This window comes from Bombus pyrosoma, linkage group LG7, assembly GCF_014825855.1.
Source record: "Bombus pyrosoma isolate SC7728 linkage group LG7, ASM1482585v1, whole genome shotgun sequence".
In the NCBI taxonomy this organism is placed as follows: domain Eukaryota; kingdom Metazoa; phylum Arthropoda; class Insecta; order Hymenoptera; family Apidae; genus Bombus; species Bombus pyrosoma.
In genome coordinates this window covers 2,990,440-3,009,551 of record NC_057776.1, presented here as the reverse complement: position 1 = coordinate 3,009,551, position 19,112 = coordinate 2,990,440, and the positions used below count along the sequence as shown (strand labels likewise).

The 19,112-nt window shown below is 33.4% G+C and overlaps 1 protein-coding gene across 8 annotated transcripts in view; it reads left to right on the top strand.

Moving 5' to 3' along the window:
* The window catches only part of LOC122569041 (beta-1,4-galactosyltransferase galt-1), a 161,177-nt gene that overhangs the window by 103,210 nt on the left and 38,855 nt on the right, over positions 1–19,112 (top strand). For all 8 annotated transcript variants that reach the window (XM_043729502.1, XM_043729497.1, XM_043729496.1 and 5 more), the window contains one exon: positions 1,768–2,028. In XM_043729502.1, the coding sequence (XP_043585437.1) occupies positions 1,780–2,028 (249 nt within the window). In that variant the 5' untranslated portion in view covers positions 1,768–1,779. The remainder of the gene's footprint in view (positions 1–1,767; positions 2,029–19,112) is intronic.

The following is a 19,112-nucleotide window of genomic DNA, read 5'->3' as shown; positions in this document are numbered from 1 at the left end:
ACGAAAAAAACAAATTGGGGTCTGAGAATAAATCTTTTTATTTGTTTCTTTCCCTTAAAAAAAATCGAGGTAGCTTGGAAATTCATAAAATATGGATTTATCTAACGTATAACTACTCGATAAATTTTATCATGCTCTATACGCTTCAAGTAACATGTAAATTAATTGAATTCTTTAAGACGTTGAAAGCTGTCTTATTGTATACGATCAATTACCATAAACAATGAATATATTCGTATATACGTATACATACATATACAATCAATATACAATATATAACTACAGGTTTCAATGATAGAAACACTCTACATAAATAATTCTTTAAAGTTGTAAATGTTTTTCTATATTTCTAAGATTGTACATAAGCAACAGCGTACATATAATCTCCATAAAATATAGTTAAAGATAAGCATATTTTTTCGCCATATTCAAATCTCTTATAAAAGAAAACACATAATGAAAGTCTCGCTAAAACCTCATTCAAGCTTTTCAAATTCAAGCAACTTGAGACCATTTCAACAGTTTGAACCGGTTATTTATTTAACTTGAAATATTATTTCAGGTTTCTATCCTTCTTGCCATTAGTCAATTCGCTTCGCTTCAAATCATTTGGGTTTATGTAACTCGACTAATCTGAGCAACGCTTAAAAACACAATGGCTGGAAGAAATACCTGTACACACTTTTATTCTCTAACGAGGCACATTTTCACCAAGATCCATACGTTTCATTTTCGTAGTATCAAACTTTTGTATACGTCGTATGAAAGTATTACTAAATGATATGAAATTTCACCTAATCAATTAGTATGTAAATGCATACTTTTAGTTTATTTACATAGAAACGCATTTACCTCTGAGCATCAATAACAACTACGGTCGTATACGATTACATTTCCATAGGTTTACACAATATTATATTAAATTACTATTATACTATTGTTTGGTCACAAATATGTACGATATTTAAATTGTATCAGTAAGCATAGTTAAATACCTAAAAAATGAATGCAGCTACTTCTCTGCGGCTAGATTAATTGAAAAATGTTTGTGTTACTTTTAGAAACTCTAAGAGTTGCTTTATTTCTTCCTTCTTATTTAGGGTCGTCTTGACGTTACTTGGGACGCTGTGTTGTTGTCTTTCGTTTTGAAATTTAGAACATTCAACTAGCAGGCAAAATGTATATTTCTTGCATGTCATATTACAATAACTTTTGTATATGTTATACGTGAGCGCTACTGAATGATACGAAGCCTAATCTAATTAATTATTATGCGAATGCTGCAATAGTGCTACAATAACGTGCAAATACATTTTGCAGCCATTGTATACAAAATTATATCTACCAACATGTACATATCTACCATATGTACATATATACATGAATATATATGAAGTTGTCCGAAAAGTGTCTTTCTTTCACAAACGTGTTTCTTACAACAGTGAACCTTCATACAAACCAAATCTATGAAATGTCGCGGTGTTTATCTCAACAGAACAAAATGGATCGTACATAATTCGACAAAATAATATAAAACAAAAAACGTTGTACGTCTATTATTTCCTCATAGAACGAAAGAAGCTTTTTGGACAACCTAATATATATATGTAACTTGTTTGCAACATTTCCTTAATTTATGATGTACCTAAACGAATCCTCGAATTCGAGAACACCACTGACCTATAAATCGCTCGAATTCGTCCCTTCACTCCATCGATCTACACACTGACCTAAACGACCTGACAATTTCTCTGATGATGTCGACAGAAGCTTTGGAGGATGGGTTCCCGAAGGAGCGGTTCCAGCGGGAGCCGGGCGAACGCTGGCGTTCTGAAGGAACGAGCCAGCATGTCGTTCATGCTGGTGGTCATGTTCTTCGCCGTGTTCGGTTTGATCGTCTTTACGGAGATATTCCTGATCGACGAGAGGCGTGGCGTGGGCATAGGTGGCACTGGGGCCCTAGGAGGTCACAGGAGTGGACATCGATTGCCGGCTGCGCCCGATCGTCCGGATTACGGGGAAATCGCAGTAAGTACGCAATTAGGACCATCTGTATCCACTTGATTAAACTTCGCCATTGCTCCATATGAATCTCATACTCTACAGGGTGTTTCGGAAAGTTGCCTACCAAATGTTAGGAGCGTGTAGTACACGTGGAAACAAGTAGAAAGGTCGTAGCGAATGTAGTGGATGGAGCTGTCATTAGTTTTGGAGTTATAAGACGTTTCGCGAAAGGAAAGTATATTACGCATTGGGTTGTTGAAAAAATTTGTGGCCTGTTTGGCACTTAATGCCGCGTAGAAAGGTACCGTCGAACGAAATGCTGAATCGTGATCCTGATGGCATAAAAAGAGTCTGATGAAGTGGAAAAATGAAATTTAAGAAAACAATCTGAAATTCGTCAATTAGTTTTGCATTTAGAAAGATTTGTATTTATCAAGGTAATTAGGGGCTTTGTGTGGCGGTGAAAAGCAGACTAAAAGTATCGAACTTTGGCTGGGATGTTCAATTTCATTCATTGGATATAACATACTTACACTGATTCTAACTTTCGTTTTAATTACGGAGAACTGAATGCTTCAAGAATTTGATGAAACTCGTTGCTGAGAAGAATAATAAGTTCCTTTTTAAAATGGCACCATAGAAAGGAACAAGAAATTCATTGTATTGTTTAATAGAGTATCCAATTTCTTTTGAAATTTAATTTCGCAGCAACGTTTTCCAACAAGCCAATACTCGGATATATTGCGTGATAAGAAAATGACGATCGGTTATAATATAATTTACTCCATACGGTAACATGGCACGAACTGATTTCGATCTTGCGCAATCTCGAAAGTTATCGTTTCTTAATAACCCAATCTCTCTTATTTGCTTATACATGTCGTTGAACGTATTATTTATTTGTTCGCTGCCTACAGTTCGCGAAGATTTTTTCACGCAGTAGAGTCTCGTGTAATGTTACGGGCTCGTAGCTGAAAGCGTCTTATTACTCCGGAACTAACGATGTTTCGACTCGTGTTTATTAAGACGACTTTGCCTGCCTGTTTCAAAATGTACTACTTACACGCTCCTGAAATTTGATACCAACTTTCGGAAATACCCTGTGCATTTAACAGACGCACCGTTGAAATAAATGTCGGGAGAAAATTGGCTCGGTCGTTTCGGACCTGGTACGCGAGCAGGTCCTCGCGATTAACCGAGCCGCGATTCGTTTAACGAATTATTTACTATCGTTCGATGGACCATTTTCACCAATCAACGCTATTTATTTCTGTTTTGTTAACCGCTTTATTCGTCGTTAGTCGTATGCAAATATTGATCGGATAATGGAGTAGAGGGTGGTATTCCTAGCAAAGGGAAGAAAAAGCGGAAAATAGTTCACCCTTATTTGATCACCGATCGTGGTGGCACGACCGTTCGTTTCAGATGATTTGAATATGTATTTAATCGCTACTGTGTCGGGACCACAGGCAAACAGCGGTGATTTCGGCACAGATTGCCCGATAAAATAAATAAGCGTCACATGGGATAAACATATTGATTTTCTGATTTAACGACGATTCGCTTTTATGGCTATGAGGGAGTATTTTGACAGTTGAAATGGGACGAAGTTGAGGAGGAAACGACCTCTTAGGTTCGAAGATATAAATCTCATATCGTAGAATAAACCCATGAAGTTTTTGTGAAGCATTAAAGATGTAGTAATGACAATAAATGTCTCTGAATTTTCAAGATAAAAAGGACACGTATTCGATCCTAAGATTACATGTACAGTGATACGAATTTAAATGTACAGTATAATAAATTTAAAAACCTGGTTTTCGCAGGAAATAGAAGATTTTAATCATCGTACTTCTTTGTAGTTTTCTGATAACGGGCATATGCTACGATATTTTAATAATGAGTTCATAGAGGAACAAGATTTAAGGGAAATAATTTTCTCAAAAAACTCGCCACCAAATTCTTGTCATTTCAAGTGATGACTAAATAATAAATGGTAAATGGCTGCCATTTTTTTTTTATTATAGAATTTATTTTATTTCATCCTTTAGGACGTTTCATCTTGAATAGGCCATTGATTTATTAAATGAATGTGTTCATTAGGTATGCTATGTATATGCATTTAGAATCAATTTGAAATTATACTAAATGTGTTTAATAAAAATAATTCAGAAATAACAATAATAGACGATACAACAAATATTTACTTAATTTAACTTTTTATCAATATGTTCAAGAGCTTATGCTTTTTTATCTTCAGCACACCTCAATAATCGATAAATGATCAATATAATAGTTTTCTTTTGCAAGCTTACATAGTAACAATGAGTTGATCTACGCTAAATATTTGTTCACTTTCGATGTATATGTATAATACAATAATAATTTAGTTCAGTAAAACGTACATACGATTATGCTAAAGGGTGATGAAATGGATACTAAATTACAAGATTGATGGTAGAAAAAATCACAAATTGATGCAGACGCGCTCGCTTTTCTAAGTTTTCAATAAAATTCGCACGACAAATTGTTTCCAATCGATCAGCACTCTTTTTCACTGACTGCTCAAACGCTCCAAATAAACGCGTAACCATTTATTGTGATTACATTCAATAATTCATATTTTTCAGCGGTTATTCAATAAAAGTTTCCTGTCTGCGTATGATATATCGTACGCAGTGAACTACGATCACAAAAAACATTTTTTTCGACGCGGCAATTTACATACTTCGTCGATTAACTGTGAATCTAAGTGAAACAAACGTTGCCAGTCAATTTAACAAATTAAAAGTTCGTTAAGTTCTTGGTTATTTTCTCTCTCTCTGAATGAGTTCCAGTGTTTCGTCGTTACGATCGAAGTGGTTTAAAAGATGATTCATTGCATTAACGGTTCGCGTTCATTGATTCGGCACCGAGATTAAGATTGCGATATTAAAACGTGATAAATGATATACGATGTCAGTTTGTTGTAACGAGCGTGCATATCGAAATTATTGTTCTGTGTGCACACGTGACGCTGCACCAACGTTTACGATACTTGTTAGTTGGATAACGATAACGTCAGAATCGCTGACAACGTACAGGCGTATGTGCAACGTGTCTTGTAAAAAGCGATACCGTAGTGAGGTGTAGAAAAAATTGATAACGCGAATTGCTTATCGCGATTTTTATTCATAGTTTATAAATATAGTTTATGTAGAATGGGAAGTACACTTGTAAAGGTAAAAACATATAAACTTCAATGCACCGTTTGTACACGATGACTCTACTGATATGTACACAGTTGAACTAATTAATTGTAGTGGAAAAGAAAGAAAAAATTATGAAATTAATATTGAGATAAATATACTCGCATCGATACAGTCGATAAAATAGTAATCGTATGAATTAAAATTTTATTTGATTTTAGAATTAATAAGGAAGATTGTATACGATATTAAAATAATATTTTGATATTAGAAGCATATTAATTTTAATCGAATGTTACAATTTCCTAATAAAAGCACAAAGTAATTTTACATCGAAAGTAGATTATCTCTGTCTCATCGCCGATCTAACAAATGTGAATATTTTAAGTTTACAACTAATTAAACAGAACTACCAAGTGGGTTATATTTTTTAAACAAAATTTCGTCGTGCACTCGTGAAAAAGTCAATTTACAAAGATCCTGATTGTGAAGTTTACAGTTCAGCATTTTTGAAATTAAAGATATTATCGTAATGTAAATATACATATACTACACTGAATAATTTTATAGAAAACATATATAATAATTTTAAAAGTTGTCCGAGGATCAGTTGGGAAAGATAATACTTTTCATTAATTCATTTATTTAAATCTACTGTTTTAACATTTTCATCAATTTTATTAACAGATTACAGTACACGTTCATCTAAATGTTCGAAAATGATATCATTTACTCGTATCGCGCAACTTTCATGTGATCTTTCGAGGTAGATTTATAAATTGAAAAATCAATCCGAAAGACGATTAGGAAACTAAGAATTTCAGTATTTGAGTTTTTCACGGTGCTCGATCGATAATATATCATTGAAATAAAACAAACACGACAATGGCAGTCTCTTTGCGACGCAATCGACTAAATAAATTTTAATTTCCTGGAAAACCGCTCTCTATCTCGGCTCATTCGATCTTTTGAAAGGACAAAGCGAGAAGGTCGAGCGAGAGCGTATTGGGGGTCGTAGGTGAACCCGAGGTTCCCCTCTGCATCGGGTCCGGAAACCATTTTAATCTCCGCTATAAAGTTCGCAATCATCGCGAATAAAAGGGCGCAGATTATGACCTAAAATCGTGCTTTGGTGTTCGCGGCTTACCCTCGGGGAAATTAAAATGTCTCAATGGCCGTTGGCAATCCGTGACAACCGAGTTACTCCTTCTGACCATCAGAACTTTCTTCGGCGTCCTTCTCCTTTTCTTCTTACTTTTTTGTCCACTCCTTCTTCTTCCACGGTAGTAATAAGCAAGAGATATCGGGCGAGTTCGGTGAATGAGTGGGTTTTCCATTGGAGAACTCGCACGTTGCTCGCGGGGTCGATAATCCTCAAACGTTTCCTGTTGGAGGCAAAAGGGAACTGGCGAAAGACTTTCGAACTAATGGCAAGGGCTCAACTTTATACTCGGTCGCTCTTTGTTCGTACAAAGCGGAAGAAAAGTGGAGACGGAAAACTTTGCCATCCTGGACCATCGATTTCTGCCCCTGTCACTGCTTTCCGCTGCTACTCACGCTCCTATTTTTATTCCTCCCTTTTATTTCGTGCTCTTCTACCTCTTCCCCTTTAGCATAGCACACGCCTCACGCGTCTCTTAACCTCACTCCAGCTGTTTTATATGCTCTTTCGCTTCTCTCTTTCATCCGGTATAACCGTGTCGGACAATGATTCACGGTGGAGCGAAAGAGTCGAATAAGAAGCAGTTCGCGTGGCATTGATATAGCCGCTACTTAAAACGAATATCGATTGATCGAACAGCCTGCTTTCCCTGTGTTTCGAGTTTCCGTGCTAGCGACGCGTCGGGGTGAAGGACGCGCTCGTCAAAAATTCTGATGCCACCCAGATGATATACGTATACGCGATGGCCCATGCAGTAACGCCCACGGGATACGATATGCCATTGAAGCTGGAAAGAAATGGAAAACACACCATAGGACAAAGTGAAACGATACGGGAAAAATGACAATTCTAAGATTAATTCTATGCATTTTTATAGATACAATAGCGATACGTATATAGAGAGTGTAATTATATCTGTTTTAATTTATCAGGTTTCAAATTTTGTGGTAATCGTAAAATTGAATTTCGGTATAATTTTGTGGAGAATGAAAAGAAAGCTTGATTGATAGATCGCGTATTTACATGAATTCAGCGAATTTGAAATGCAAAAATACACAAAATGTAGGTAATAGGCAAAAAGTGTATAAGATATTCAAAGTAGATTACTCGTTATAATACTTAGCAGGTGACGTTGATTAATCTCTGCTCAAGTTCCATTTCTTCTACTGTGACGAAAGGTTTGCTTAAGTACCCAATTTATCGATCGGCGTGGATAAAAGTATGGAATTCTATTTAAAAAAGAGCTGTAATTCCACTTTTCCAAGTCATTGATACATAGAAATGCGTCCGATTAATTCTAGAATATCTTTCATTCTACAAATTGGACTGATTGAACATTTTGTTGACTCCTTCGACGATTTAAAAAAAAACTATTTTGAATAAAAATCTTAATAACATCTTATGTTACACAGCGTGATCGACTCAATATTAACTACTTTTTGTTCAGAACATTTTTTTGTTAGATTGTTTAAAAAATCGTGACAAACGTTACCCAGCATATTCTCTGTGCCATTTCATTTCACCTTATGAAATTTCTATTTGATTTTAAAAATATATTCTCTTATATATAATAATAATATAAAAATAATATATTATATAAGTATTAGGGTATTTATTGGTATTTGGTATAAATCGAATGCTTTCTTCAGTGCTTTTATTGTCTAATTATTTTGTTAATTTATTGTATAAAATATGTTATTTCATTCTCATCATATGTGTTTTATAACGTAAATTATTAAGTAAAGTAGAGAACCTCCTTCTCTCTTTTGGAGTTGACAATGTATGTAAATGCACACGTATGTATTTATATCGTACGATGTATCAAATTTGTTTTAATTTAATAAGATCATGAAAAATATAAGAAATAATTGTTATGTAGAAGAAATATTGGAATTTTCCATCATACACGCTACTTAAAGTTTAATATTTTAATTTTTTTATGCAGATAATATTTATATATACAGTTATATTGATTATTTATATATGTTTTGTTATATTTATGTTTTAGGTAAAATAACTACAAAACATGAAAATTAAAATTTCTAAATTAAAATTCGTTGCTGCAATAGAAATATTCTCGTGACATAATTTGCGCACCTGCAATAGGCTTTGCATACTGTTTTAATCAGAAATCTCAAAATATTTATAGACATTCATATAGACAAGCATTCTTCAGAAAGAAACGTACATAACTCAACCGATAAAATGATATAAACTTATAGATAAAAAATCAGACAAACTTCAACTTATATTCACTGTATAGCAAAAGTGAATCTGTATTAAATAAATATTCTTTCGATAAAATTCTGTTTATATCGAAATGTTTGATAAAATAGGACATTTAACATTTGATAAAATGGTCTTTTATTTAAATAAAAGAACTTTTAAGAACTTCTATTTATATCACTGCAATATTTATTTATTTATATCTTTATTTGTGTTTTACAAATTTTTGTGCCGCTCACTTTAAATGGTGAGAAATGTTTTAATTAAAATATTTTTATTCACACCTACGAGCTTATATTTTCGTAAAGTTTTGCCTGCGTTTTCACGCTTTTAATAAAACGAAATAAATAAAAATTGCGATAAATTTTAAAAAATATTATACGCAGAGATAAAATATTTCTCTTGTTAGGATTCCGACAATAAAGATACAAAATTCTAAATAGCACTAGCATGTGCTAAATAAAATATCAGTGCAAGAGATAGATAAACTAAAATACGATTCATAGATCCGCCTCTATTTCGTACTAGTTAATTGGTATTTAGTTTCACATTGATTGCGTATAATGATATTTTCATTTTATTTCACCTCCCATTTATAATTGGTTATCGCGGATGTAATTTAAATGGGGAATTGCAAAAATAAAATCGAATCAATTCTTTCTGAATATCTTAAATTAAAATTTGTTTTTCTAGGGTGTTGTCATGTAACCCGGAGAATGTATTTTCATATCGTTCCACTTGCAGCCGACAATTAAAATTTCCAATTATTTGATTTATTCACATTACTCGGTTTTCAGAATAAATATTTGTCACGCGAGAAATTAAAGCAAAATTACTTCTTCAAAATTAGTATATTACTCTTTGATCGTAATTTATAATAACTTCGACATATAAGATTCCAAAAAGAACTAAAAAATATAATAAATGTAATATGATAAAATGAGAATTCCTTAATTTAATAATTATTATTTTATATTATTTTTCAAAAATTAACGCATCATTTTTTCATGGTAATTTATAGTAACTCAGTTATAAATCGATCCATGAAATAATCGAAGAACTCGTAAACACATCTACAGCAAATGTGTAATGTGATGAATATTTTGTTGGAAAGAAGTTGATATGTACTGAACATATGTGTAACAGAAATTTAAAATGCTACAGAATTCTTTCATCTTTATACAGAAACACACAAGACAAATTTGAGACTAACTAACTTGAACAAGAGTCATTTTATGATCTCTGTGTGATTAATAAAGGAAACAAATTAAACGAAAATTTGTATAAGCAATAATAAACAATAATATGAGAATTCAGTAATTTAATAATTGAAGATATTTAACGACAAGAAAATTATAATACGAACAATTCGCACAGAATGAATTGATATTTTCCTATATTTCACTTTATACTGTTCATTACATTTTATGTAATGTTACCAATAAGTTAACACGTGTCGTGAATATTTATAAACTACAATATTAGTCACAGCCAATCGAGGAGCATTTTCAAAAATCGATCTCGACTAAACTTCTTTCCTTAGAACGTTCTCATTGCAGGATAGAAATCTTTTTGATTATACCCCGTTTTAGTTGTTCTCGCGCCATTATTTGCTTCCTGTCTTCCCACTGTACTTTTTTTCTCGAAGCGCCGTTTCTGCATTTCCTAGTTCCGGAACGTTTGAAAAAGCAACATCAAGTTTAGGGGCTAAATTGGTCTCAGATGATTTCCGAGATGGAAAAGTGGCTTCGTCCAGCAGGAAATAGCTTTTATAGGAATGGTACACGTGATTCCGTTGAACTGTAATGTAAAGCTGTTCAGAACGAACGGGAATTCTATTGAATCGTAATAAATACCGGCGCGATTCGTTCGATCAGATCTTTAATTTCGTTCCGCGTCCTTTCCATCGTTAAAATTCAAATGAAACTGTATTGATTTCGTTGGCGTCTCCGTGATAAAGTGTTTTAATTAGCAATAAACTATGAAATTATCGAAACGGTCGAGCAATAATAAGATTACACGAAGCTTCGCTGTATTTAACCATTTATATACAATTTTACTATAGTCTAAAGACGCGATAACATTATTATTTTAGAGTTCATAGAGCTTGCGCAACGTACTGTTTAAGTTTCTATAATTTCAGCTGTGCTTCATCGATGCATGAATCTTGTGGTTGAAGTCAGGAATAAGGTTCACATAATACGTTTAAGTTATCAAATTTTCTTGCTGTGAAACTTTATAGTAATAAATCTAATAATAATTCTATTACTAGAGCAATAATAATTAAGTAATAATAATTCTAATTGTTCATTTTATTAGCTTTTGTGATGATTAACCGTCTATGTTATAGAAAATCTTCTTTTTCCAAGACTCTTTTTGCTAACTTGTTAGGCTTGTGAGAAGTTACCAAAATTCGAATTTGTACCATCACGGCTACTTATAAATCCTGTAGCTTTTTAAAAAAAATTCTATATTATCAGGTATCGCAGAAAGTTCGTGCTGTTCTTCATATTTATACATTTTCTATCAAAATATTGTTCATTTCTTTTATAGAACCCGTGTATTCTGTAACTAGGAAAATTTAAACGAGTCGACTAATAGAAATAATTTCTCATTAATACAACTCATCAATAAATGTATCGTATAAGCTATCTGCAATACATTTATTGTCGACCTAAATATTAACTATTTGCCTGTAATGTAGCATTTTGAAACTCAAATTTACGTACAATGTAGACGAATAAGATTTGTTTGCTCTGACATATTAATTAAGAAACATTACTTTATGATTAGAGGTTTGGCAGTCACGAATTACTAGAATCTTTAGATAGTATCTATAACTAGTGATACACATATCATAAACTACAAATCCTGTCATAGCATTAGCCGCGTAGCATTATGCCAGGGGCATAACCCCTTGTGACCTATTTTCTGTAATGGACGATTCTCCTAAATGCCTGACTATAAGTAGCAGTTGCAAATTCCAAAACGATTGTCCACAAAGCTTTCAAGAAACATTATTCGTTAGTCATACCACAATACCTTCATATTTCTTTAATGTGTACATATGTGTCAAGTGCGCATTAAATTTCACCCTGTTAGGAATTAGAATTCATGTTCTAGGTCATTTGAAAGTTCTTTTCGAAACTGCCATGGCAACCTTTCCAGAATATTCCCATTGCAAGTGCAACTTGAACGAAACTGTTTTCTTATATTTATTGAAATTAATTCTTTAATGCAATATTGTATTATTTAGAATTATTGAGTTGGCAACTAAGTGATTGCGGATTTTGTCAATACCATCTAATGACAAAATCCGCAATCGCTTAGTTGCCAACCCAATATAATTACTGTTATTACTGTATTCTCATTATTATTATTTATCTAGTATTATATATAGAAATAAATTAATACAAAGTAGTATAGCACGTACAAAATATGTAATTTTTGAAACATATAAACGGATGGGTATGTAAGTTTCAAGTTTAAATACTATAACAAATACCTTTTCATTTATGATAAGGAACTTTATATAATATTCTATATATTTTTGCGTGTTACATGTATCTTGTACATTTTTCTACACTTAAACTTCCCATAAACGCGTACCGATTCCCAGTTTACTTATAATTTATCATTTGAAGATTCACCGATCAGCGAATCGTATCAGCGAATCGTTGTTCAAATTGACTTAGAATTGATTTCGCTAGAGTTCGGAAGATTGAAAGAACGAAGAAAGCTGAAGACGAATGGCGAATAAGAAGAATGAGGGACTAGTTGAATTCATCTTCCTTATCGCGAAAAGAGCCCGCGTGGTCGTCTGCCACGCGACCAAGAAATAAAAAGGGAAATGTAGAACAATGAGGGAAATGTAGAGATCGTTGGAATAATGAAAAGGTGAACGATACGTCAGGCTGTTATTAAGATGAATAGAGGCTCGCGTTGATTTCGTCTTCCAGTGAAATAAATCGACGCTTAATAAACTATTGAGCAGAAGCTGACGCTGTAATGCCGCAATGCCAGGCAAATGAAGCGGCCTGAGGATGGCTGTGACTTTCGCTTATTAACGCGATAATTACCACTGGCGAAAGAGCCGAATCATTTATATATCAGTGAACTTGTATATGGCTGTGTCTGTCGTGGTTAAAGAAAAACGAAATGTTTATTAACCAGAAACTTTCGCTTTGCCTGTGCAAATGCTTTTAGAAACTCATATTCCTCTTTTTCATTTATTTCACTGTGCATGAAAATCCTTTTGGATATATGATGCCTTAATGTTGGAAATTCTAAAGTGGTTAGAGTTTATTACTTTTTCTACAAGTTAAAGTTCGCAATGGTGCTTTCTGCGTTGTGTATTTTGTTTTAGAATCCCTTGAGTCGTTTTTGAAGGAATAGGTATATACTAGGTTGTCCGAAAAATTTCTTTTGTTTCGTAGAGTGATAATAGATGAACAACAATTTCTGTTTTATATGTTGTGCGTCTATTATTTCCTTATAAAACGAAAGAAACTATATATATGTCGGAGATGAAAGGACACCGAAGCCTCCCCTTTGGAATTTTGGGAAAATTCCTTAACACTTTAATCTAGATTCTACCATAGCCGTAATTAAGCAATTGTCGTCATTCTATCCGATTGTATTTATTCGAGATTTGTGATAATGAGCTTGGGCTCGAGGCAACAATCAGTCGCCAAACGTAGCCGTGGTCAAGGGATGAACGTTTTGTCTAATAAAGGTATGGAGTAATAGTATAGCTCTGCTTAAAAAGAAATAGTTGTAGCGGCACTCGACAGTAAACATTCCAACGGTTTCTGTCCCGTGGCTCGCCACACACAGACCCTATTCTCCGGGTAAGATGATTATCAGATGTCGATGCATCTCCACAGTACATATTCAGCTAGCCTGAGGACCCGTTAGAAATCTTAAGATTTAGTTAACTAAAGTCCTTCAAACTAGAAACAGTCTTTGTCCCAACTATGGGAAGATAGGGGAAACCTATTTTCTCACGAACGGCGCCTCCCGCTAACAACTTTTCCTCAAGGGCGGCTAGCATCCTTTTCTAACCACCAATATGGTAATTGATCAATTAACAGCAACGTCAATTTCCCTCACTTCCCGAACAAAGGCATCGCTCCACGAATCCGATGATCTCGTGTCCTTATTATAGTTTTCCTCTGCAACGTCATCGTGACGGAATGTCATTCTCTCGCGAGGTCTCATTACCGACTTACATAGCGCTCTTGCGCTCGGTGGATCTTCTACGTTTTAACAAAAAGTTAGTCCAGTAATGCTTGTACCGTAGACAAGGAAGTGGGTACCGGTTAAACTTTGGAAGAAAGCGCATTTTGTTATCCCCTTGACCGCGGATTCGTTATTAAACGATCTCGAGTATCTAATTACCACGGTTATTTGTCAAATTTTATAATACTCGTATTTGCACTATTGAATATCTTCTCTATTGCATAACAACAATGCCTAATTCAAATGAAGATTCGTTTCACGAGAGAGAGAGAGAGAGAGAGAAAGAGATCGTTGACGGCTTTAATTTTCATAAAGAATTATTTACTGCTACGTACGTATTCTTATACTTTGATGTTTTAATAACGCAATTATTATTCTTAGAATTATTAGAGTTACATAGATTGTACGAATTGCTTATTGCTAGATATACATTTTATAATGCTGAATGCATCACCATCGTATGTATTATAAAAAAGATATTTTTATATCTAAAAAATCTTGAAAAAGAAATTTTGCTATGGAAGATGTAGTTCTTCTGAATTATATTTTAGTATAATACTAGGTTAGTAGGAAATAAATAATTGAAATAAACTTGAATTTGTTACATTAATAAATTCTGTTAATGTTTGATTATTTTCAATACTTTGTGTGTTCTACATAGACAAAATTAGTTTTTTATGTTCACATATTCCTATTTTTCTATACATTTTCGAACAAATCCTTACATCAATATATAGTATTTGCAATACGAATTACAACTTCTAATTTTCAAAAACTTTTATATAACAACTAACCGAATTACAATAGAAAATTCCTCGACATACTTTCTTCTCTAATTTATTCGTACAGTCCCAAGTAAATTATTAAGATTCTAAACGCTTAAACGATTCTCTAAAGTGGACAAAAGATTTTTTAATTGAATTTTCTTCTTTAAATTTGATATAACTAGAAAAATATATGAAGATATAACTAGTAAAAATTGATTCGTTACGTAAGTTTTATTTAATGTTACTACACAATTCCAATAACTGTCCACATTAAATAAAAAGGGAAACATTTTATTTATCTAAAAGAAAAGGGGAAAAAGATAAGACGCGAGAACCATTTCCAACTTCATAATTCAAAAGCGAAATCAGAAACTGAATCACACGGAAGCACATAATTCAGCGAAACGTAGCAGCACGTATCGCACTGCTGGTATTAATGACGAAATCAGGAAGATTAAAATAGTTGGCGTAAAATTAACAGCGCGCTCGCCCGAGCTGCATAATTAATTTTTATATCCCTCGCGATTCGCCTACGATTTATGTCTATAGAGTTGCTAGTGTGAGTACGTTGAGTACGCAAGAGCGTACTGAAACCTGTACGTACGTCGTGGATTATGGCGGGCGATTTGAAATTCACTTTACGACTAAGAGTTTCCCGCGCGAGATAAAAGCTGGTGTACGTCGAATTTTCGTTCCGAGGGGAACAACGAAAGTACGTATGTTGTATGTATGTAGCCGTTCCAGAGTTTCGTAGCAAAAGTTTCACGAATCTCACTTGGTTTCCCGCCCTGCGCTGGTAGAAATGCGGAGAATTTGCATTTACAGATGCTTTTTTCTCGGTTTCGTTATTAGTGCAACGAAGGTCTCCTTCTTATTTGCTCGGTAGCCTAATTAGCGGTCTCTGGGGCAGCGGTTTTCAATCTCGTCGGAATTGCAGAATACTTTTGATCGCGACTGTGTCTATCGCCCCTTCTTTTTCTCTTTCTTGTAATTAGCACAGCGTGTCCTTTGTAACTCGACCGTATTGTCTGATACAAACGGTGTATAACTTTGACACGATTAATTGATTAAACAAACATTTAATTAGCAGCTGTTAATTTCGCGTAGAATGTCCGAGAAAAGATTGCTACAAGTTTCGTTTGCGTAATTTAGAAAGTTTGCGAAGAATTAATTATAAACAAATTAAACAAATAAATATAATTAATTAAAATAAAAAATAATAATTATAAATAAATTTAAAAAATGAATTATAAATTAATCCGGGAAGTTCGTAGTGTTTGTCAGTCGAGCTGATAGCAACCAGGGACATGGTAACGACCGGTCTAATGTATCCAACTCTTCTTAGATGGCCAAGTACTGTAAATATTTGATATTTTCAATATAGCTGCGCTCTTCCTCGTAGTAGTTTGGATTTTCTTCAACTAACATCCTAGTATCGATGCCATTAATAATGGATGGTATATCGGAACGTTCTGTGTCCTCAAAACAAAAATTACCGGCTTCAAATTGAATTAAAGCCATTTTTTTCAAAGATGCTTTCATCAACCGCATCATTTCCATAAATTGAATAAATCTTTTCTTGGTTTTGGGCGGTATTTTTACCTTTACACGCCCTTCAATAAGTAATTCGATCACTAAATATATTTACTAAGTAGACATTAGGAAACTGGATAGGATTTAAAATAACAGACGTAAATATCGTAACTTTATACGTAGTATTTAACTATAAAATGTTTTAACGCTGACATCTACTAAAAAACGCTGCGAATTTTCCAGACGGTCCAATATTTTATCGAACATTGTGTATAGTTTGCATGATTTTATTTATGCCTTTTAAAAGTTGATAAATTGTACTATCTGATAGCTTGTTTTGTGTATCAGCTAGAGGCTGTGTAAAATTTAGAGATTAGAGGGAGGAATTTTCCGGACGTATTTTGAAGAAAATATTTTTCAATATACACTGTACAATTTATATGTTTTTCCTCAGTCGTTTAGAAGATGATCAATTACATTGTTTAAAACAAACAGTGTAGTACTTTAGCACGATTAATTGTTCGAATTAAGCGGAATACGTGGGTTTAAAATATGCACCCGTGTGAATAGAGATCTTAATTAGACGTTGTGAATTTCGTGTGGAATGCTCGGGGGTAGTTCAGAGTGAATTTTACGACTTCTCAAAGGAATTTAATTTGTGTAATATAGGAATCTCAACATTTCGTACTCTTTATTTTTTTGTAATAAAAAATTTGCAATGAAAAATATTAAGTTACGCTCGAAATACGAGTATCGGTGAAAAGATTGATGTCGGGTCAGACATGAAAGTTTAAGGAATTAGGAAAGACTATTTAAACATTTGTGAAACGCTATTTAAGTAATCTATATTAATTTAATTTTATATTTTGCGTTTCTTTTCGATTTAAACTTTAAGAAAATTTACCATCAAATAAATTAGCATATGTAATATTTAAATGCTGAAGAAACTAATTTAAGGAATTAATATAGAACTTTAATGAAAGACAACTAGTTCAATATTGATTTTGTTAGAAATACATAAGCAGAATGTTCTCTAAGTTTTGGGTGATAAATAGAAGGGCAGTTATAAATTACAAGTTGCTAAGTAAGATTGGTAGAGTTATTGAAACAAGGTTGGAAGTTTCCGAGTATGTACATAAACTAAGAGGAAGAATATTAGCTGCGGTATTTAATCAGAAGCAATTAGAAGCCATATTTGATTTCAGTTAATTTATGATGAACGATTTGAGTGAGTTGAAACTATAATTTTGGTACTGCTAAATTATAAGATCATATGAAATATGAGACGAAATTTAAATGTCGGAAATAAGGAAAAACATATCACCAATGAAAATTATTATTCTGTTAATATTTTATTTATTTATGCAATTGCAATTTGATTTTTCGTTTGAAAACACAATTTTATATAAAAATTATTTTCTTTTTAGTTTATTTCTATTATTCTATTTATTATATTATGTTATCCTACTTTTCAATTTATTCTCAGACAGACTATGTTTACATAATATTCTGCAAAATTCTCGATCTCTTAACTCTTGATCTTCGTTGATTCTAATTATGACAAAATAATGATTATAAATTTACTATATTTAAGTTAAGAAAATTCATTAAAAGAACTAATTGTAAAGTAGTTTAATGGAAAAATAGCAAAAATAATTAACATTAGAATATGCCTAAAGAAAGTTAACTGTACTTTCAGTTTATATAAAATATATGATGTGCAGTGCAAACGAAGCATACTGAAAAGAATATATGAGCTACAACGAAAACTATAGTGAAAACACAAAATATTAATATGATATATAAATATATACAGGTACATGTACATTTTTTTAATTTATTTATTTAGTCCGTTCCTTTCGGCTTTGGACGAAATTTCAATTTACATTTCTTACGTTTATTGTATTGCACTCCTTACCATGTTCTTCTCTCTAGCAGCTAAACCTAATGACTACTTATTATTGCCACTTTGGTCTTTTGCCCCCTTGCTGTGCTACCTTCTTGTCATTCCTGCCCGTCTTGTATTGCCCTTGCCCCTCTCTTCTCTATTATTGCTTTTAATTCCATTAGCCTTTCTCCAGTCTCATTCAGTGCTTTTTCCATGTCTTTTGGTCCTCCCGTTATCTCACCTTCTTCTATTACATGTGTCAGGTCCTCTTCTTCCCTTTCACATAGTCTGCACCTTTTTTCTCCCTCCTCTTTCCAGTATTCCCTCGCTTTGCTCTCGTTTCCACACCTGAATCTGGCTATAATTTTCCTGTCCTTCCACTTCATCCTCCCTTCCAAGTACTTTGGTATCCCATCTTTGGTTATATTTCTGTAGTATCTGTTATATTTGGATTCCCTTATCCTTTTCCTCCGCTCTTCTGTTTCTCTCTTCCTTCTTTCTTTTATAATTTGGTCTATTGTCAATCTTTTTTGCTCTTCTCTTGCTTCCCTCTGTGTCCCTCCATTTTTCACCTCTTCTAGTCCCTTCTTTCTCTTTCTTGCTCTTTTCCCTTCCTGGCCATTTCCCCAGTTTCTCTCTCTTTCCTTTATGCACTCTTTTACCAGCTCCTTTTTCGATTCTAAGGTTTTCTCCGCGTACCTTGCTACTCTTTTTAATGCTTTTTCCTTGATTTCTTCTAGCTTGCACTCTTCTATCAGTATGTAGTTTGGCGTTGTCCTATCTAAACCTAAGATCCATTTCACGTATCCTCTTTTTATCCTATCTAGCCTTTCTTCCATGTTCCAGCCCCATACCTTTGCTGCAAACAGCGCCACGTTCTCTACCAATGCTTCAAACATCTTCATTCTCCTCTTATAGTCCTGTTTGAATATTCTTTCTCCCACGCTCCATGTTTTCTTCATTGCTATCATTGCTCTCCTTTTTCTGTCTTGTATGTGCTTCTCATCACTGCCGTTTTTCTGTAGTATGTACCCTAGATATCTTATCTCGTCCACTTCTTCTAATTCTTGTTCTCCCCATTTCCATCTTCTTTGTCTCCTTTT